At 45.3% G+C, this 22,989-nt stretch overlaps 1 protein-coding gene across 1 annotated transcript in view; it reads right to left on the reverse strand.

Moving 5' to 3' along the window:
- The window catches only part of NOP58 (NOP58 ribonucleoprotein), a 35,051-nt gene extending 12,405 nt beyond the window's left edge, over window positions 1–22,646 (reverse strand). The window contains exons 1-9 of the mRNA XM_082260990.1: window positions 22,492–22,646; window positions 15,965–16,041; window positions 14,362–14,414; window positions 14,043–14,167; window positions 12,375–12,511; window positions 3,167–3,231; window positions 2,940–3,074; window positions 2,149–2,294; window positions 1,044–1,170 (exon numbers count right to left, since the gene is read on the reverse strand). Coding sequence (XP_082117116.1) covers window positions 1,044–1,170; window positions 2,149–2,294; window positions 2,940–3,074; window positions 3,167–3,231; window positions 12,375–12,511; window positions 14,043–14,167; window positions 14,362–14,414; window positions 15,965–16,041; window positions 22,492–22,536 — 910 coding nt within the window. The 5' untranslated portion in view covers window positions 22,537–22,646. The remainder of the gene's footprint in view (window positions 1–1,043; window positions 1,171–2,148; window positions 2,295–2,939; window positions 3,075–3,166; window positions 3,232–12,374; window positions 12,512–14,042; window positions 14,168–14,361; window positions 14,415–15,964; window positions 16,042–22,491) is intronic.
- Window positions 22,647–22,989: the final 343 nt, after the last annotated feature.

Raw genomic sequence — 22,989 nt, forward strand, 5'->3', positions numbered from 1 at the left:
GTGCCATGCATTTCAGTGCGCCATAATTAAAAAAAAAAAAAAAAATGTGCTGGCACCTTTTTCTTTGCCAGTTTCACGCACATAGGGCAACCCATTGAAAGACGCAGTGTGCAGGAAGGCACAAAAAAGCGTGCTCGGATGCACCTCCTGGTGTGCCAAGATTGTGCATGATTCTAAAGGGTGCCTTGACAAAAAAAGATTGGAAAACACTGAGATAGAGGAATAAAGCAGCAAGCAGCAGACAGAAATGACACTTAGTGACCTGCATTGGGACAAGAACACACTATAGAAGAAAATGCTTTGTTCATACTTCATGTCAGATTTACAACTAAATTACTAAAATGTATATATTCACTAACTAGTTTAGAGTATGCTCAAAGCGGAGTTCCAATCCACAAATTATTGTTTTCTAGACGCTCCCCCATAATTGTTACCACTTCCACTGCAACATTAGGATACTGTCAGCAAAGCGTTGCACCTCCTGATCTCACGCATGCACACTTTTTTTAATCCATGTACTGGCTTGTCCCGAGCAGAGAGGCTCCCCTTCCTCCCAGCAGATAGTCTTGGTCGAAAATGGCACCTAACCCCTCCCTGTTCACGTCATTTCTGGTCTGGAAATCACGTGAGATTGCGGTATTAGGCGATTTCCATGGAATCCTGGGATAGATGACGCCGATATCCCAGGAGTGCATGGAAATCGCCTTGTGATGTAATCACCTAGGCAGCCAGAGTCAGAAAAAAAAAAAGTGTTGAGAGAAAATAGGCAAGCAAGGACTCGGAATAAAAGTGATAAATGTGGCCAATTAAAACTTATGATCTGCAATTATATACAAAAGTGCATGTATGTATGTATGTATGTATGTATGTATGTATGTATGTATGTATGTATCTCCATATATATATATATATATATATATATATATATACATACATACACACACACACACACACACACATACACATATATATATATATATATATATATATACACACACACACACACACAAATTTGTGCAGATATTTTGCACAAGAAAACTCACCTGCATGAGCAATAAGTCTGGCACCAACTAACTCTCCTACTAATATAGTAAGATTGGGGGCTATCGCCATCATTCTGTTCTTGAGATAATCATAAAGCTGTGATCTGTACTCTGAAATCTCAATTACCTGCACACAGAAACAATTGGATTAGATCAAACTGCCTAAAAGTAAAACATTTATTGCAAATTAAAGAGTTGTAGCCTAAGCCCCTGTTCACACCAGTGTGACTTCATGCGATTTGACAGTTGTAAATTACATGACAAGTTGCCCCCTATTATCAGCAATGGAACTGTTCAAATTGGTGCGACTGTCTTTGTGGTGCCGCACCGATTTGAAAAAAGCTTCCTGCACAATTTTCTGCGATTTCAGGTATGACTTGCAAAGACATCTGTGCATGAGGTCGCACAGATGTCAGGTAAGGTAAGACATCACCGGCCATAAGTCGCACTGACCTGCTTCTTTGAAATCATGCTACTTCAGGTGAAGTAGCACGATTTCAAAGTAGTATTCAGTGTGAACCAGGTCTTAGGGAAAGGAATTATGTTAGGTCTGAAAGACACCCCAACCCCAGTGCACATGGCAGCACTGCATTTAGGATCAACAGGTATTTTTCTACACTTAACATGGTATACTTAAACACAAAAAGGGAGCAAATAAGAAAAGCTTATTGCTAGGGCTACAAACGATTACACCACCCTAGATTTGAAGAGAACTCAGTACACCTAAAATAGTTACAGTTATAAATCCTATTGGTACTAATTACAAATATAAACTCTGAGGACATTGTTATTAAATTCACTGCTTAGAGCAGCAGCCAGGCTGTATTTATAGTGACTTTCTGTGCTTACTTTTCTGTAAACCTACCTACTGTTACTTTCACATCTGGGTTTCCTAAATGCATTTTATTATGCTATACATATTTTAGGTAGGCTAGGTGCCAGAGACTAAACTCCATAATTTCAGTTTTTTTGAACATCAGAAAACAATTTTTTTTTTTAAAGTACTTTTATTAACTGTCATAGAACAGTATAATGCTGGAATTTTTATTCAATTTAAGTATTTTTGAAGAGTCCTGATTTTACAAAAGCACTATGCGATACTTACCTGGTCACACAAGTGTAGGATGTTGTTTATATCCTCCTCAGATACTTCTGTACCCATAGAAATCTCAGCAGCAGCTTTAACTTCTGCCTCTACCTCCTCTGGCAGATACTCGGAAAGGTCAAATTTAGCAAAGTTCACTCTATCGCCTATTGGAAAAGAAAAAGACTAGTAAATTACCAAGCTATGAACAAAAAACTAAATTCACTGCTACATTTGGCATATCTAGCCCCCTCCTAAACCTAATACAGAATATGTAGTTACCTGTCCTTAACAAAGCCACCAAAGTGACAAGAAGTTATATGACTTTGCAAGCTTATAGTTCAACAACTGGCCTCAGATGAGGTAGTGACTAAAATTGCCTTCATAGAAGTATCAGGCAATTAGACATAAATCATCATCACCGGCCAGAGGTTACTGTAAAACTAGTTTGAGAGATTCAAGAAAACACCTCTTCTTAACTAAGCCTGCGAATTCTGAGTTTAGTTTTTGACGCCCAGCCTGGCAACCATGGCAATATAATAGAAAAATTGGTCAAACACTTTTTTTTCAACCAGAATTTCAAATTGAATTCACATGTATATTTTCTTTTTCAATGGTTCCGCACATCAAGAAATTATTTATATATATTCTGCAGCCATCCCATTTCAATACACTGAAAATAGCAAGCTTACATTCTGTAAACAGAAAATGTAGATCAAACCAATAAAATTACAAGTTAGTTATGCTAATGTGTATTTGAACACATCCACACAATCAAACGCAAAAACATTTATGCACCGATATGAACTTACCAACAGCTTTAAGACACTTGCAGTATGCCAGGTTATCTGTGATAATTTTGCCAAGCTCAGGGAAGTGCCAACCATACCATTCTCGGCAACGCATTATGTAATTGTTTAACTCTTTATCCAAATCATCCAAAAGCGCTTGGGTTAAAAGGAAGAAGCCATAATTACTGTTACAATAAATTACATTTTCATCAGTAAAGTTAATTTAACTTATTTAAACTTTTTCTTACATATGGCTTGTACAATCATTGTATCCACTTTGTCTGGACTGAATTTAAGCTTGTATCGAGAAAGACTAGAAAAAAAAAAAAAAAAAAAAAAAGAACATAATTAGCATCAGGAGTTATTTCACAATAAAGCAAACTGCAGAATTATAACATTTATTGCCATCTTTGATACAGGTTTACCAAAGTCACTTAAAACTGGATTGTGTAGAGGATTTCACACAACTTTTCTTCATTTTGGATAAAGGGAAGATTCTAACCCCTGTGGGATTTTTTTTTTTCCGCCACCCGTGTCCCATTGTGGAGATTTCCCTTCACTTACCTGTGCCACAGCCAAACAGGTAGTGGGAGGAAATCCCTGCAAATTAGGGGAATCCCTTGGGGACCCCTAGGTCACCAGAACTAGCGTTCCCAAAATTTGGGATTTTTTTTCACTTTCAATAATAACTGTGAGAAAGACAAAGGAGGAGGAGGAGGAGGAATCTCCCTAACATGGGCACAGATAGCAGTAAAAACTGACAAGGGTTATAATCCATCTCCACTATTCAAAATAATAACATTGCAGCTTACCAGACCTTTATTGGTGGCTGAATTGGATATTTTGGTGGCTGAATTAGATAACTTTATTCCTTTTTTTTTTTTTTTAATATGGTATACTTGCAATTAACACTCCCTGTCCAATCGTTCGTGGCTACACTTACTCCACAGTATCTACAGAGGAAGCTATATTTGTCATAATAGGTTGCTAAGCCAATCTGGACTACAAACACATCCTTCCTCTCTTCATTTCCATTATGGAAAGAAAAAAATTCAGTTCAATTCACATAAAGTTACAGTTCAATTCACATTAAGTTACAAGTACACCGATTTTTAGTAAGAAAGTACTTCTGAGCTTGCTAAAAATGGCCACCATATCAAAGGCCTAAAAAGTTGATAGATATATCTTTCTTTTCTTCAAACAAGGGTCAAAACCCAGAGGCCTGGCCAATAGTATCAGGAGTAGGATTAGAAATCTTCTGCAGCATCCTCTTTTCTTCTGTCTTACTGTTTCCTAGAGCGGGTAGATCCACTTCCAATTCAGGTGGAGAAAGTGGAAAAGCTCTTTGGAGCGGTGGACAGAGACAGCTGTTTTAAGGCTGTTAAAGCGGAGTTCCACCCAAAAATTGAATTTCTGCTTAAAGACCTCCTGACCCCGACATGCCAAATGGGGGGGAGTGGGCACCTAGATTTGACAGGTAGCTGCTCCTAGGTTGTTTGAGCAACGGTTCTCTTTCCCCCACCCTGCAATCTGTCACAGGTCCCAGAAGATTGCCCATCCACACACATCCTCACCCAGCTGTGAAGCCGCAAACTGTCACAATCTAGGCACTAGAGATGGCGGCGCCGCAGGGAGAGGGAGCGAACTAAGGCTCCCACCAGCTGCATCGATGGACCGTGGGACAGGTGAGTGTGTGTATTAAAAGTCAGCAGCTACATTTTTTGTAGCTGCTTACTTTTAATAAACACAAAAACAGGTGGAACTCCGCTTTAACTATCTGAGAAAGTCTGCCGTTGGAGACAAACCTGTCTAGGTCAGATAGGCACTTATGTGCCTGAAACAGCTGGAATCAGATGAAGAAATTTGTTTAAAACCGGGTCTTGCTCCAGTGCAAAGGAAATGTCACTGAGCAGTTTGCGTGCTTTGGAAACCTTTGGTAGGACGAGTGTTTACCCAAGTTTTTGCCGTGGTTCCCTTGTGCCTGGTTTCTGCAATTGCCATCAATGAGAGCATAAAGGGGTATGCCTGTACATAGGATACACAGAAACCCAAATGCTGCCCACCCTATAGTGAAGTCCTCATGGAAAAAAGAACAGAAGGAAATGCCCAAGTACCTGACGGGTTTGGGTGGAAGTGGTGATATTAGAACAACCTGAAGTGCAATACAACACATCTAGTCTTTCACCTGAGACTGAGCTCTGAAAGGTTAAACTTTACTGCTAACGTGGAAAGTTTAACCACTTCCAATACAGGGCACTTTCACCTCCTTCCTGCCCAAGCCAATTTTCCAGCTTTTAGCGCTGTTGAAATTTGAATGACAATTGCGCAGTCATGCAACACTGTACCTTAAACCAAATTTATGTAATTTTTGTTCCCCACAAATAGAGCTCTCTTTTGGTTGTATTTGATCACTGCAAGGTTTTTTTTTTTTTTTGCTTGAATAAAAAAATACCGAAAAGTTTGAAGAAAAAAAAAAGTTTGTTATAAAATTTTGTAAATAATGTTTTTCCCTGCACTGATGAGGAGGCACTAATAGATGGCAGATGGGCAGCACTGACAGGCTCCCTGAGCACTGGTGGGCAATCCCCCAAGGGTCTGCACTGGTAATCAATGCTCTAAATACCATCACAGACCCCCCCTATCAGGAGAGCCGCTGATCGGCTCTCCTCTACTCGTGCCTGTCAGGCACAAGCTGAGGAAAGCCGATAAACGGCACTTCCTTGTTACTATGTGACCAGCTGTGATTGGACACAGCTGGTCACATGGTAAAGAGACTACGTTATAGGCTCTTTACCGGGATCGGAGAAGCGGTGTGTCACACCGCACCACCGATGGCCGCCCAGCGTGTCATGACGCTCAGTCAGGATAGTGCAACCACTTTGCCGCCGTCATTTTGCTATGTGACAGGCCGGAAGTGGTTAAACATCTAAAAAGTGAATAAACTTAAATTCCTGGCTTCCTGATAGTTTTGCACAAAATGAATACTATTCAGGGGACACTCAAAAAACAGAATTTTTGTAAAATCTTACCTGTAAAATTCCTTTCTCCGAGTCCTCCGACAGTCGCCGCCATCTTCATATTCGTCACAATGGGGTATTAGACTTTGCTCCAAAGGAGTAGCTAGGCAACAGAATATGTTAACATTAAAGCTTTTAACATATCCCACCCACAGGGGGTGGTCCCCTCAGTCAATACCCTCCTACTTCCTGCATCCATATCTCAGTTTCAGTGGAATAGCAGTAGAGTATACAACCAAACCCCAAAAGAGGGGCGGGGGCGGCGACTGTCCGAGGACTCAGAGAAAGGAATTTTACAGGTAAGATTTTACAAAAATTCCGTTTTCTCTTACGTCCTCCGACAGTCGCCATCTTCATATTCGTCACAATGGGGACGTCCCAAAGCAGTGCAAACATGAGGGGTGGGAAACGCAGCCGCGCCGTAAGGCAACGCAGTCTCCACATCAAAGAAATGAACCTTACCAAAGGAAGGAAACCAGCTGGGCAACATGAAAAAAACCTTGCTCAACAGGAGCAACAACCCAGGAAAAGCAAATAACCCAGGGATAAAAAACATAGCCCAAAACGCCAGGGGTCCAAAACAAGGGACCCTAAGGAACTGCCGCACTAAGAACCTTGCGGCCAAAGGAAGCATCTGCCGATGCCTGAACATCCACTCTGTAGAAGTTCGTGAAAGTGTGTACGGTCGACCAGGTCGCCGCCTTACACACCTGGGCTACAGAAGCCCCATGACGACAGGCCCAAGACGTACTCAGAGATCTAGTAGAGTGCGCCTTCACAGGCATAGGGGGGAACTTTTCCCTGCAAAGCATATGCCTGTCCAATGGTCTGTCTGATCCATTTGGCGATGGTAGAAGCCGACGCCGCCATGCCCTTCCGAGGACCTTCCGGAAGAACAAAGAAAGAATCCGTCTTGCGAAAAGACTGTCGATTTAAGGTAAACCCTTATCGCCCGAACAACATCCAAAGAGTGCAACCTCACCTCCTTCGGAAGTTTAGGCTTCGCGCAAAGCGAAGGCAAGACAATATCCTCATTGAGATGAAATTCCGAAACTCGCTTCGGAAGAAAAGAAGGATTAGGTCGCAAGACCACCTTATCCAAGTGAATGACCAGATACGGAGACTTGCAGGACAAAGCCGCCAGCTCCGACACTCTGCGAGCCGAAGTGATTGCCACCAAAAAGGTGACCTTTTTGGACAACATAGACAACGAGATCTCCCTGATCTGTTCAAAAGGAGCACATTGTAACACAGATAGAACGAGATTCAAGTCCCAAGGAGGCAGAGGTTCCCTCCTAGGAGGGACCAGATGCCGCACCTCTTGAACAAAAGTGCCAACCAAGGAGTTAGAAGCCACAGGACGTTGAAAAAGAACAGCCAGCGCAGACACCTGACCCTTGATCGTAGCCAGCGCCAAACGCTGGTCGACACCCGTTTGAAGGAAGGACAACACTCGAGAAACAGAGTACGTGCGAGGTGAAAACCCCCTGGACTCACACCAGGCAAAATAGGCCTTCCAAGTACGGTAATAGACCTTCCCTGAGGAAGGCTTCCTCGCGTTGATCAAAGTGTGAATGACCTCAGGGGAGAGACCCCTATCCTTCAGGACCTCGGTCTCAACAGCCAGGCCGTCAAAGCCAGCGACTGTAAAGCAGGATGGAATATCGTCCCTTGAGACAGGAGATCGTCTCGAAGAGGTAGACGGGGGCGTCGACCGCCAGATTCACGAGGTCTGCGTACCAGGACCGGCGAGGCCAGTCCGGCGCCACAAGAATCACAGAGCTGCGTTTCAAGTGCAACCTGCGAAGGAACCTGGACAGCAATTGAATCGGTGGAAACTCATACATCAGTCTGTACTGATGCCACGGGACCACCAACGCGTCTGCCCGAGGGTCGCGCGTCCTTGCCACGAACCTTCTCACCTTGTTGTTCAGACGAGACGCGAACAGGTCCACATCTGGAAGACCCCACTACGCGCACAACATCTGGAAGACAGCTGGGTGGAGAGACCATTCCCCCTGATCCAGGGTCTGGCGAATCAGATAGTCTGCCTGCCAGTTCTCCACCCCCGGAATGTGAACTGCCGTTATCGCCGGGACATGAGTCTCGGCCCAAGACAGAATGTCGGCCACTTCCAGAGCCGCTCGGGCACTCCTGGTGCCCCCTTGGTTTATGTGGGCCACTGCCGTGGCATGGTCCGTCTGCACCCGAACCGGACAGCCCTGCAGCCGGTCCGTCCAGCGACGAAGGCAGAGATTTATTGCACGCAATTCCAGAATGTTGATCGGAAGGGAGGACTCCCACTCCGACCAAGTTCCCTGGGCGGACAGAACGCCTAGAACACCACCCCAGCCCAACAGGCTGGCATCCGTGGTGATCACTGTCCATGAGATAGGACGAAAGGACTTGCCCCCCCAATACCATCGGGGACTGGAGCCACCACAGAAGATCCCTTCTGGTGCGATGGCTCAACGAGATCTGAAGATCCAGAGATTGAGGTCGCCCGTCCCACCTGGACAGGATCTCCGCTTGGAGACCCCGCGTGTGAAACTGGGCGAAGGGAATCGCCTCGAAGGCCGAGACCATCAATCCCAGACATCTCATGCACGTCCGCAGAGACGAGTGCGGAACGTCCCTGAGGGACCTGACTTCCTCCTGAAGAGTCCTGAGTTTGTCTTCCGGCAGGAAGACCTTCGCCTGGACCGAGTCCAGGATCATTCCCAGGTAGGGAAGACGAACCGACGGACTCAGCGTCGACTTTGGAAAATTTATCGTCCAACCAAACTCCTGCAGAGTTTGCATCGTGACGGACAGGTCCTTTACCAGACCCTGGCTGGTCGCAGACCGAACCAGAATATCGTCCAGATACCCCAGAACAGAGATGCCCTGGGCTCTCAAAGCCAGAACGGGTGCAAGCACCTTGGTGAAAACCCGTGGAGGCGAGACCAAAAGGTAACGCCAAGAATTGGTAATGATCCTCCGCAATGGCGAATCGAAGGTACCTCTGGTGACCCTCGAAAATCGGGATGTGAAGGTACGCATCCTTCAAAATCGATGGAGGCCATGAATTCCCCCGGAACCAGGGCAGCCACCACCGACTGCAGGGATTCCATGCGGAACTTGCGAACCCGCACAAAGCGGTTCAGAGCCTTCAAGTCCAGAATTGGACGTACCTTGCCCTCCTTCCTGGGCACGGTGAACAGATTTGAATAAAACCCCCAAAATCTGTCCCGATGAGGCACCGGAACCACCACTCCCTGAGCCCTCAGGTCCCGCACTGCTAGGTGCAGATCCCGCAAACGCTCCGGAGACAGTTGAAGATTTGAGGGAAAGAATCTGCTCTCCGGCCGAGAAAGAAACTCGATCTTGTAGCCAGATCGAACGATTTCCTGAACCCACCGGTCCCGCACACGGGCCAGCCAGGGTTGAAGAAAACCGAGCAAGCGTCCCCCCCACCCCAGAACTGGGTGAGGGCGCCCCTTCAGGCCGCATTGTTATGGGCAGCGGGTCCGGACTTCTGTTTACCAGACCACGGCTTCTTTTGGGAGCCTTGACCCTTGAACGGTTTGCCCTTGTAGTGCGACCGAAAGGCACGAAAGGACCCCTGAGGAGGCCGAAAATTAGTATGCTTCTTACCAGGAGCCCCCTTAGCCTTGGGGAAGTGGGGCAAGAGAGTGCTCTTACCGCCCGTGATCCCCTTTATCAACGTATCCAAGGATTCTCCAAAAAGGCGAGATCCATCATAAGGCAGATTGGCTAAGGTCTTGGGCGAAGATTGGTCCACAGACCAACACTTTAACCAAACCAGGCGGCGAGACAACACCGCCACGCTTTGTACACGTGCAGCCAACGGCACTAAATCCAAGTCCGCATCACACAGATACATGACACCCTGATGGATTTGATCCACCATATCCAATGTCGCCGGTGAGGCCGAATCAGCCACTAAGACGCGCCTAAGCACCTGCGTCCAACTTGCGACAGCCTGGGCTGCCATAAGAGAGGCAAACAGAGCTTTCAGCATCGAACCCGTAACAGAATAAGTATGACGGGCAAGAGACTCCATTCTCCTATCCGTGGCATCTCGGAACACCGGAGTATCCTCTGCAGGAATCGCAGTGGATTTATTCAAAACCGCAATCGCGTGATCCACCGGGGGTGGCACACACCACCGTTCATCAGTGGTAGGCGTGAAAGGATAACGCAGCCTGAACCTACTTGGCACAGCAAAAGGTTTGCGTAAATTGCGCCATTGTTCCTTAACAGCGCACTGAAAATCATCAGTGCAGGGAAAGACCTGCGATGTCTTGCGTCTTTTCTACGTCCCATAAGCCGCCAGGGCAGCAGGAGGACACAGTTCATCCTGCAAACGCAGCGTTTGTTTTATAGAAGCAACCAATTCATCCATGATTGCAAGCTCTTCAGGCGAGCCAGGGGGAGAATTATCAACCCCTTCAACCTCAGCCTCCACCTCGGACCCCACGAGATCCAGGGAGGAACGGGACCCCGACAAGGAGACCCCAGCCATAGCAGCCCCATCACCCTCAGAATCAGAGGAAATAGAAACTCTGGGTCTTTTAGTGGATTGAGCAGCCACCAGCATCTGCACCTGAGCAGCAAGGTTAGCCACCACTTCAGCTAAATCCCCCCCTGGGGGGGAAACAGCAGTCCCCTGGCTTCCCACCAAGGTGGCAGGAAATTTGCCTTCCTGAGAACCCATTGCCCCAAAAAAATATGCTGGAGAATAAAGGGTTAACTGCCCCTTTAACAAGCGCGGCGAGCGCAGCCCACCGCACACACACACACAAGCACAATGAGACCCCCACAGGGATAAAAACTGAACACAGGCAATGGATATAGGAAGAACAGAGGATAAAACCTGAAGAGACCACTGCTGCTGCTGCCTCGATCGGTGCACCCAGGAAAGAGGAAGTGATGAAATCAGGACGCTCTATTAAAGCCTATGGAAGGCTAGAAGAAAATGGCCGCCCGCAGTAAAAACATGCGGACGGAGCGAGCGCAGCCAAAATGGCGCCGTTTGGCCCCGAAACCGCCGCTTCCCCACTACTGTGAGAACCGCAGTATAACACTACACATGTAAAAAACATGGCGGATCGCCGCAGCGATCGCTGTATTGTGCCCAAACATGACAAAAAACATGCCCCACAGCACACAGCCTGTCACACATTCCACAGTCTGACAGACAGTGCCGCACAGCCCCCCCCCTTGCAGCCCACAGCGTGCAGCCAGAGCGATAGGGAGCTAAACAGTGTGAACAGAGGCAGGTTACACAGTCCCAGACTGACACCCCCCCCCCCAACAGACAGGTCCCCACATAGATTACACTTACCTCCTAATGGCGTGGGGAACCCGCAAAGGCGAACAAGCCGCTGCACATGTGGCAGGGAGAGTCGCATCCAGGACGCAAAAAAAAAAAAAAAAAAAAAAAAAAAAAAAAAATCGGGGTTAAGAAACCGCACAGCGTCCAGTGAGGTAGCCACCTCACCAATCATCCCTGCACCGAACAGGGATGGGTCGTTCACTGTGCCAGGAGCGTTACCTGGCTGAACGCTCGATGGCAGGCTGGGAAGCCACTGACCCACAACCTGCGACCAGGGGGATCAGCCCGAAACCCAGCCGGCACGAATCCTCTTCATCAGAAGAACTAACTAATGCTGACAAAAAAGAACAGCTAAGTAAAGAGAGAGAAAAAACAAACAAAAAAATCAAAAAAGAAGAGAAAGGCTGAGGCAAAATGCCCCAGCATAGAGAGATCCAGCTACTCCTGACAAGCTAGACATTGAAACTGAGATATGGATGCAGGAAGTAGGAGGGTATTGACTGAGGGGACCACCCCCTGTGGGTGGGATATGTTAAAAGCTTTAATGTTAACATTCTGTTGCCTAGCTACTCCTTCGGAGCAAAGTCTAATACCCCATTGTGACGAATATGAAGATGGCGGCGACTGTCGGAGGACGTAAGAGAAACATGTACTGCAAGTAATAAAGATACTGATCCTTATACTTGCTGTAAAGCTACAGCATTGGTCTCATAACAAAGACGAACCAGTCGTACCTTCGTGTTACTGGTCCCTATATGGTCCAGGCTTCACCTGTCACAGCAGGCATATATCATAGCAGTTTTTCCAGGGTCTGAACTATAGGAATGCACCAAAGCCCTTGATCTGTATAGAACCCTGCGGCTAACAGAGGTCAACAATGCCACCTGAAGATATACAGCCAATATTAATATGTTTAGGTGGAGTATATCATATCAGAGAAATATAAGCCTGTTAGTTCCAGGCCTTGGTTACTATTGGAGTACAGAATATGACAGCTTCTTTAAAATGCATCTCATTACCACCTTACTCCAACTATGGTAATTGTTATTACCAATTAAAATAAATAAAACTAAATGGGAGATAAACTAATCTATTTACCTGTGGGCCAAACCAAGAGACATAGCAGACATTTCCCGGGTAGAAAGTCCTGCAACAAGGCCATCAATCTGATTGCGGATACCTCTCATCAGCTCTGCCACCATTGTATTGTGAACACAGCTGAGGTTCGCTTTGTCCTGTTGAGATAAATTGAGAGAGCACCATCAGAGGAGAACCCCATCTTAAACCAAGAGGTGAGTCACCCCCTCAGCAAAATGGTCAAAATAAATTTGGGAAGTAGCAGGCCAGACCTAGAGATGGCAAGAAGATGTAGAAATGTGCATAAGAGTGCAAACTAATCCCTTAAACCTGGAGAATTTTCAAGGTATGCTTTTCAGTATTGTCAGAATATTTTTTCAAGGATAACAAGCATACTTTAAAGAACTAGTGTATTTTACAGTAAGCATCTTAAAGCTGAGCTGCACTCAAAAAGGCAAGTTCTGCTTTAAGTACTTCTCTGCCACATTTAGATGCATTTTTTTATTTTTTTTGGGATGGGGAGTGGGTACCTAGTTTTGACAAGCGATTTGGGTGCAAGTTCTACTCTTCCCCCCTCCCTCAATTCTTCAGAGACATGTCACAGGTCCTAGAAGACTGCTGGACCATTTAGCAGGTGCAGTGCGACTCGCAGATGTGCAGCAGGTGCCGGACTGCGAAGCAGCAAGTAGTCACAGCTGGGTACCCACAGTGGAGATGCCAGTGCTGGGAAGAGAAGGAACAGCTTCAGCTTGGGTGAGAACAATTACTGAATCCTGGGAGAGGCGAGTGTGCTTATTAAAATTCATCAGATGTTTGTAGCTGCTGACTTATAATAAACACAAAAACAACTGGAGCGTCATTTGTTTTTTTACAATGACTGGCCTTACAGACCATGACTAGAAGTTATAGTCAAAACCAAAAGTAATGCTAGACAGGATTTTGAAGATGATAGCTTCTTAGAAATCTTAAGATTTTTGAACTCCAGCTACTAAAAACCTTCCTAACATTATAAAGCCTGCATTCTATGAAAGAGTCAATACAAGAATCACAGAGAAGATCATGCAAGAGCTGGTTCATTGTTCAGGATTAAAAGCAAATGGCCGCTGCCCTCACCTATACCTAGCCTTTGCAGCAAGGAGCACACGGAAGGGGCACGCAGGTCAAACAAAACCAAAGAAAATTCCCAGCTCAATTTACTGACCCGCCTGCAAGCAACTGAATTATGTCTATGAGTATGCATTAAAAACAGTTTTAGTTTGCACACATATAGGGATAGTAAAAGCACATGCATTAGAATAGATAGGCAGAGAGCTATATGCTGGGTGTCCAGTGTGTCCCTGTGCCTTTGAGGGGTGGGCTCCTTCCAGGCTCACCTGCCCTCTGCCTATTCCATTATAATGCATGCGCTTCTACTATGGAGACTATCAAAATTTAGAGTTAGGACTGCAGATATCAGGGTGCTGCAAAGTGGCTCTGCAGCTTACGGATGTATATGCAAATGTTTGCAAACTATACCCGTTTTTAACGCATACTGTTATACAGGATATAATTCAGTTGGTTGCAGGCTGGTCAGTAAGATGAGATGGGAATTTTTCTTTGGTCTTGTTTTTCTTTGCTCTTGATGCCAGCCAAACCGAAATCATTTTGAGGCTGGCTAAATATTTAGAATTTTTTTTCAGACTAACATACCTTGATAACGCCTCCAAGCTTGGCATCTGCAATAGCGAGCTGCTCATGTGCTTCCTTTGCAGCAATTTTTTTAAGGACTTTTCTCAGGTTTTTACTGATCTTGCCTTCAACCAGAGCAGTGGCAGCTGTGGAAAAACACAAAAAAAAACCGTTTACATCCAACATACATCTAATGTATCCTGTCCACCACTAGAAAGATGATGCCTCAGTGGTAGTGACGAAAAGTTAAGGTTAAAATCATAGTATTTCAGGTTAACAAAAATCCATCAGTGGCAACTGTAAATTTCAATTTTAAAAATGCAGAGCTTAGAATATTTACCAGCCAATGCTTCCGTTGTGTCCTGAAACTTTTCAAAGTGCTTAAGCTTAACTCTATAACAAAAAGGAAAAAAAAAAAAAGTTAACCATTTAATAGCACTGGAAAAAGCCTGCATAGGTGTGAACCTAGCCTAAAATATGATTTTAGAACAGCAGAGATACTATTTGTTGCCTCAGTGGTAGTGACGAAACTGTATTTAATCACTGTTGTTCATTCAGAAAAATCCATCATTGGCATCATTACAGTATCAAACAAACAAATTTACTCACATTGGTGTAAAACAAATATTAAAGTTACAAAACTCCTCTGTGGTCAATATCTTGTGTATTCTCCAAATTCAAACCCAATTTGAAACCAGCTCCTGATAAAATTCTTTCCCTTTATTTTCAGCAGAGATTTTCAACTGAAAAGACCATTGTAATCTATAGGTATATCATTTAAGTAAAATCCACTCAATTGGAGGTTCTGTGTAGAGTTATACATAACATTATCGTACAAGTTTTTATGGAACGGATGAGATTTTTTAATTTTAAAAAACTACCCGAGGTTATCACAGGAAGTGGAGCTCGCTCTTTTATATACTTTTCCTGCAAAACCACCCCTGGAGACTGAATCTTCTGAATGGCAGAGGAGGAAGAATCAGTGACATGCCGTTCGGCAGATCAGCATGTTTGATCCCATTACCATAGATTAAGGAGGATCAACATCTTGTGAGTGGGAATTTTTGCACTCATTGACTGCACTGGGTGATACCTGGCTCCCTGCATCCATCCTTGGTTAGGGATACATTGATTTACCACGACAAGAAAAGTGCACTGTTTTGTAGAGGACACAGAGGGAGTTCTCTTTCCTTTATTGATGGTATTCTTCACTTTATTTACTTGGACTTTACTTTTTTTTGCATTATAGAAGTATATGTTGTTACACAGACATTTTCACTAATGTTGCACAGTTCATTTTATTCTGCTATGTTGTATATGGTGCACTGAACACATTAGCAAGCGCTGTTATCTGCTTGGAGCAATTTACCCAGTAGTCTTTTTTCTATCATACTTACCTATTGGTAGATACAGCTGCTGCTCTTTTTACTGCAGTCGATTTTTTATTTGTTTGCACAATTGTTTATCACACTGTCTGGCTCAAGTGGGTATATACCATCAATATATACAATATTTCATTATTTTCTTCATCCTATTTAACACACCTGCTCCCCATTGACACCCGAAACCATGTGAAGTCACATGACACTGGGGAAGGAAAATGGCTAATTGGGCCCAATTTGGGCATTTTCACTTATGGGTGTACTCAACTTTTGTTGCCAGTGGTTTAGACATTAATGGCTGGGTGTCGTTATTTTGGAGGAGACAGCAAATTTACACTGAAATATATATATATATATATATATATATATATATATATATATATATATTAGTGTAACTGATGCAGTTGATGAAGTCAACTATTGTGTGGTACCTTATTTTAATAATATTTTTGTAACCAAACATAACTTTTCATCCTATCCAAAACTAGAAACAAATTGGCTTGATTTTCACTTAAAAACATGCTGTAATTAAACTAGGTGCAGATGCGAGGTAGAACTTACACTTTGTGGGCCTTCTCTGGGGTTTCAAATTCTTTCCATATACTATCTACTTCCTGTAACTTGCTCTCATCCAGAACCTGTTAAAACAGATATTGTAAAGATTACAGTACTGCACCCAACAGAAGATAGGCAGGATTAGTTATAAACTGGTAACATGTAAACCGTAAAGAAAACACCTCACATATTTGACTAGAGAAACAGCAGAACCTTAAGGGCCCATTCACACTAGGATGCTGTGCGGGAAACCCATGTTTCATGTCAAGTTCCAGTACGACATTCAAATCACATTGCCCTTGCGATCTGCACCGAGTCAGTGCAAAATCACTACCACCCCAAATGCAGGTCGCAAATTTACTGCTCTCCTAAAACAACTTACTAGTGACTAAAAACAAATGGCCGCTTCTGTACGCTTACTCTTGGACTTTTTTTGTAGCCTTTGATACAATTGACCGCCCCTTCTTCCTGAAAAAAATTCCACTCCCTTGGCGTTTGTGACTGTACTCTTTGTTGGTTTTCATCTTCCCTAAAGCCCCATACACACGTGCAGATCGGCCGTCTTTTGTCCCCGGGCTGTCGTGTCTGTTGAAAAGTGCAAAAGACTGCACAAGAATTTTGTCCGCCGACTGCAGAAGTGATGTCATGTGATGGTTAACTTTCCCTGTGTTTTTCCTTTTCTGAGCATGCCCAGGTCTTGCAAATCTGCTGTCTGTCGGCCGAATTCTGTATTGACTGGCGAACAATCGGCCGCTCTGGTGTCGGCATACAAAAATTTTAATGCTTGCACGACAGATTCTTTTCGCCCGAAAGTGCGCTGTCGGAAGCATCATACTAACAAGCCTACAATCGGCCGAAGCTTTTCGGCCGACAATCTGCACGTGTGTACGGGCCTTAACACACTGCATCTCGAGAGCCACAACTCGACAACCTTTTCTCTTTCTGATAGGGTCCCCCAAGTTTTTGTCCTAGGGCCTCTCATTCTTGATCCATGGGTCAGCTGACAGCCTCTCACAGTTTCTAATACCATTTATATACTGACTCCCCCCACATCTCTTTCTACCCTTTAAGCTTACCCCATCAGTCTCCTCAGACATCAAGAGACATTATCAGTATAAATGTCACACCACCTCATCAAACTCAGTCCAAAAGGGAGCATACAATATTTATTTCACCAGGCCTCCACCTGACAACTAAAAACGTATTTCATCTTCCACCTGACAACTAAAAACTTATTTTATCTATCAGTTTATCCCCCACAGTTATTACCCTTTTTATCACTTGACACTCCCTTTTAGATTGTAAGCTCTAATGGGCAGGGTCCTCTGATTCCTCTTGTATGCCTGATTACATTTTGTAAAGTGCTACACAAATTGCTGGCACTATAGAAATCTTGTATAATATATTTGCAGTTTTTTGGAACTAGTTAGGCCCCTTTCACAAGAGCATTACAATAAGATAAGAAAACAGATAAGTAATGTCCTTTTCCATTTTTTGGGCCAGAATATACCATTGATTTAAACAGACAGTCTGCTTACACTCAGCCGCCCATAGAGCCAACAGAGATCCCCCAGTGTCCGCTGGGCACAAATGTAACATCCGTTGTTTGGCTCCAATCAGCAAGGGATCTGTTCACAGATCCCCTAGTGATCGGAGTGGACTCGGGTCCATGAAAGGAGACTTAAGCCTAGTATTCACTATTTTTTTTTCTCAACCCAGCGACTTGAACTAAAAAAAAAAAAATATGAAGAGCTTGAGAGGAGAACCTGTACTAACAATCCAAGCAATTGTATTTTAAAAAGGGGACAGCTCCCCCCCCCCCCCCCCACCAGAACACACCGGTCAGAGCTCTTGGCTGCAAGCACTGAACGGAACGGGTGCTGATCGGCAGACCTTTTTTGGTCACGCTCCTTCGATAGAAGCCGGAGGTTTGGCCGGCTTCAGTCAGACCAGCTGCCGAACACACGGACCAAATGTCATTGGAAACCAGCTGAAATCACCCAATATTTGGCCTGTTTGTATGGTCCTTTAGGGCAATGTCAAACCAGCTAACTTTTAGCGAAGAAGTCTATTGACTATTTTCTTCTCTGCTTGCCTGCAAAGCCACAAATAACTAGTATAATGATCAACATCAGCTGCTCTGGATTCAAAGACTGCAAGAAGAATCACTAAACAAAGCTGAACTGCTGGAATCACTATTACATGATTTTTGACTGCAACATAAATAAAAGGCCCCTGTCACACAGTCTGGTCCAATCAGCAGTGGATCCGTTAACAGTCACCTGCTGAACCGAAGCAGAACAGAATGAATGTCACTTCAGTGGCATCCATATCCAGTTTTCTGCTGCATCTAAAGCTGAGAACTTTCTACACTAACATTAGAACTTTGGGCAGGGGAATGTAAAGGGACTTGAATTAAACAACATCAGACAACTGCCGATCCCTAGCAACTAAAACCATCTACTCTTCACAATGATTGTTTATGGGCTACATATAAAATGATACAACATACAGAGCTCTAACATTTCGAACAATACAGCTTTCCTCAGCTATAAGGAAGGCTGTATTGGCCGAAATGCGTTAAAACTATGTTGTGCCATTTTATCTATAGCCAACAAAGAATCATCGAGAAGAGTACACTCAGTAGCTGGCTTTATTTTCTATGGATTGTTTACACTGGGGACTAAAAATCCCAGGCAGAGCACTGGTCTCCAGCCGTTGAATTTGGAATATAGCCGTTGAGCTAGGGTAAGGTCTTGTCTCATTACCTCCGATCTCTCGTCTGAAAATAGGGAAAAGGATGCAGATCTTTCCATTTGGTTCCTGGACCTCAGTGGACAAGGAGATAATTGAATGTAAACGGACACATATCCATTTACATCTGGCCGCCCATAGACTAACATTAAGCGTCTGCTCATGTCCTCCTGAAAAGCTGACAGGTGGACCCTGATTGGACTACCTGTGTAGGGGCCAAACAAAGCTTTTGGGCCCTTTCACACAGGCTTTCCGATCAGGTCCGCCTGTCAGTTTTTCAGGAGGACCTGATCGGATGCACCATGCATCGTTATGGAGCAGAGGATGTCAGCGGTGACATGTCTGCTGACACCTGCTGCTATCCGGTCCTGTCTGAAATCCAGATGGGTGGAAATCCTATTTTGTATCAGTCCGTTTTCATCTGATCTCCCACAGATTAGAGCGGGGATCTGACAGGTCGGTCTCAGCACAGAGACAGACATGTCACCCGCCTGCTCAGCAGGATCGGCGGATCAATCCCACGCTGAGCAGGACGGAATTCACAGGGCGGAAACCCTGTTGACACTGCAAAGTTTTTTTTTTTTCCTGCCTGGTTGTGATTGTAAAGTGCTTCCCAGCCAACTAGGTGGGCTTGTATATACCTGATACAAATGCATTCTTAAAGACAATACAAATGTTTTTCTATGGGCATAGTTTACACACATAAATATAGCAGAGCGCTCCATAAACACACCACAAAACATAACAAATCCATAAACGCAGGGATCATGGTGGAAATGAGCCCTTAATGGACTATCAATGACCCCATCCAAGATTAAGGCTCCATGCACACAGGGCGTCATAAAAACGAGCTCCAAAGCTGTTTGACGCCGGGAAAAAGCAGCTGTAAAAACGTGCTTTCGGTAAATTTTTCCATTAGCGTTATAGCACGTTTGGCCACGTAGCTTTTGGCAGCATTTTTTCTGCCTCCATTTAAAATCAAATGGTTCCCTATGGGAGCCTATTGATTTGAATGGAAGTCGCACAGCAAGTCGGATCAGTATGATCCGACTTGCGGTGCGACTTGCGCTGTGAGAATCTTGAGGGGGAACTCCACGCCAAAATGGGGAAAAACCGGCGTGGGGTTCCCCCCCAGGTTCCAAACCAGGAACTTCGGGTCTGGTATGGAATTTGAGGGTAGCCCCACGCCGAAAAAATGGCACGGGGTCCCCCCCAAAATCCATACCAGACCCTTATCCGAGCATGCAGCCCGACAGGCCTGGAAAGGGGACGAGCGAGCGGCCCCACCCCCCCTGGACCATACCAGGCCACACGCCCTCAACATGGGTGTGGGTGCTTTGGGGCAGGGGGGGGCTCTGCACCCCCCACCCCAAAGCACCTTGCCCCCATGTTGATGAGGACAAGGGCCTCATCCCCACAACCCTGGCCGGTGGTTGTGGGGGTCTGCGGGCAGGGGGCTCATCGGAATCTGGAAGCCCCCTTTAACAAGGGGGCCCCCCAGATCCCCTCCCTATGTGAATGGGTATGGGGTACACTGTACCCCTACCCATTCATCCCATAAAAGGCAGTGTGTGTAAATAACGACAGGAGACGTTTTGAAAAGTTTATTAAACATCTTCATCCGGCCTTCTGCCTCCTCTAGCCTTCCTCCGACGCTGTCACTGGTGATTATGCCGGTCTCTGCAGCTTGTTATATAGCCATCAGGGGTGTGGCCTCTCGGTGAGGCCCCGCCACCTTATGGCACCTGTGACGTCACTAGGAGGCCCCGCCCCTAATGACTATATAATAAGCTGCAGAGACCGGCATAATCACCGGTGACAGCGTCGGGAGGCGGCAAAAGACCAGGAGGCGGCAAAAGACCAGGAGGCGGCAAAAGACCAGGAGGCGGCAAAAGACCAGGAGGCGGCAAAAGACCAGAAGAGCAGAGAAGTCCGGATGAAGATGTTTAATAAACGTCTCCTGTCGTTATTTACACACACTGCCTTTTATGGGGTGAATGGGTAGGGGTACAGTGAACCCCATACCCATTCACATAGGGAGGGGGTAGGGGATCTGGGGGGCCCCCTTGTTAAAGGGGGCTTCCAGATTCCGATGAGCCCCCTGTTTGCAGACCCCCACAACCACTGGCCAGGGTTGTGGGGTTGAGGCCCTTGTCCTCATCAACATGGGGGCAAGGTGCTTTGGGGTGGGGAGGGTGCTCGCTCGTCCCCTCCCCTTTCCTGGCCTGCCGGGCTGCATGCTCGGATAAGGGTCTGGTATGGATTTTGGGGGGGGGGGGCCCACGCCGATTTTTCGGGCGTGGGACTACCCTCAAATTCCATACCAGACCCGAAGGGCCTGGTTTAGAACCAGGGGGGGGGGACCCCACGCCATTTTTTCCCCCCATTTTGGCGTGGAGTTCCCCCTCAAGATTCTCACAGTGCAAGTTGAATCCGACTTACGGTTCGACTTCCATTCAAATCAATAGTCTCCCATAGGGAACCATTGATTTTGAATGGAAGAAAAAAACATAACGTGGCTTAACGCACGTTAAGCCGCGTTAGATGTTTTTACAGCTTGACGCTGCAGCTCCAGAACGCACAGTTCCTGGGTTTTTTTGGAGCTGTAAAACACCTATGCCACTTGGAGCTCCTAAAAGCTCTATGTGTGCATGAGGCCATAGAACAACATGGATGTGCGTTCTGCAGCTGCAAAAAACAAAAAAAAAAAACAAAAGCCGTCTGACGCTGCTAACAGCAGCTCCAAAAACGTCCAGTGTGCATGAGGCCTAAGGCTCCGTTCACATCTAGGCATTCTTGGGTGATTTTCTGCTCTAAAAACAAACAAAAAACAAAACACCCAACAAGACAAATCCCAATAATTTCAATGGCCCCTGCTCACAACTGGGCGTTCTGTCTCCTTAAGCAAAATGTCCATTGCTCAAACAAGTACAAGCTTCTTTTTTTGGCAGTCTACAGGCATTTTACTGTTTTTCAGTTTTACAGGTGTGTTTTTCTAGCGTTTTTGTGCAGACACAAAACGTCTGCACAAAAACGCTAGATAACACACCAGTAAAAATAGCAACGCCTAGATGTGAATGGAGCCTAATAGGAATCTTGGGCGATAGCTGTGTGAAAACCCCTTGGGCCTCTTGCACATGATACTCCTGTTTGAGCATCTACTTTTTTTGCGTGCATTTTCCTGTATACGTGTTCACGCATTTGTGTGAAAACTTATTTTCGCATCCTTGTTTTGCACAATACATGGACATTTGTGCGCAAGGTAAAATACAACAAAAAAGCTGATTTTTCTATTTTAGTAAAGAATGCACAGCACTTGATTACACACCTGTGTGCATAAGCATATTACAATAAATGGGCTGTATTTTGGCTCCTAAAAGAAAAAAAAGCTGTACAGAGCTTTTTCAAGCTGCAGTAATCAAGAGGCCTTCAAGGGATTGCACATTCAGCCATTTCACGTCTACTGTACTGCAGAAGTTGTCCTACAATATGCAATGTCAGCCTCTCCTACAAGCCCAGGAATCGGTCATCAGACTTCCATATATATATATATATATATATATATATATATATATATATATATATACATATACACACACACATCTAGAGGTTTGCAGTCATATTACTAACCACACCATCCCATATCACAGTAATAAAACCCAGCGCTTAAAACTTAAGACGAGTCCGCCATGTGGCCTGACCTCCACCCTCCCCCCATGACTCTCGCCACGTGGAGGCGGCTGCTCGTGTCCTCTGACCAGGATCGTCCTCTCCATTACCTTAAATATGGCGTAACCCGCCGCGGTCTCGAACAGCACCAGCATGGCTGAACCGGGATGTCTGCGGAGCTCCGAACCCGAGCACACGACTCGAAACCGCGCAGAGCAGACACGTGTAAGCCCTAACTTCCCCGCACATGCGCAGACAAGGCCTGAACTACCTCAGCGTCACTTCCTGTTCCGCGGCCTAGGAGCCACCCACTTCCTGTCGCTGCAATTACCTCATTGAAGGAGGTCTTTTGCGCATGCGTAGTACAAGAGAACAGCTGAGCTAGTAGATAGAAGTGAATATAGAAAAGGGCTGCAGACATAAAAGTACACATGTAGTGGTGATAATTGATTCTGGTTGTCTGTAGATATGTTCTGTTTCTGTATAGCCAATATTTGCTGCTATGTAACAAAGTGCATTATGAAGCTCCTGTTTGTTTTATAAAGAGGCCTAGATTATTGGAGGCTTTATAACTCAGAGTCATAGGCATGCATAGGAGGTGCACACCC

The sequence above is a fragment of the Pelophylax lessonae genome, assembly GCF_965119305.1.
Source record: "Pelophylax lessonae genome assembly, chromosome: 6".
Taxonomy (NCBI): domain Eukaryota; kingdom Metazoa; phylum Chordata; class Amphibia; order Anura; family Ranidae; genus Pelophylax; species Pelophylax lessonae.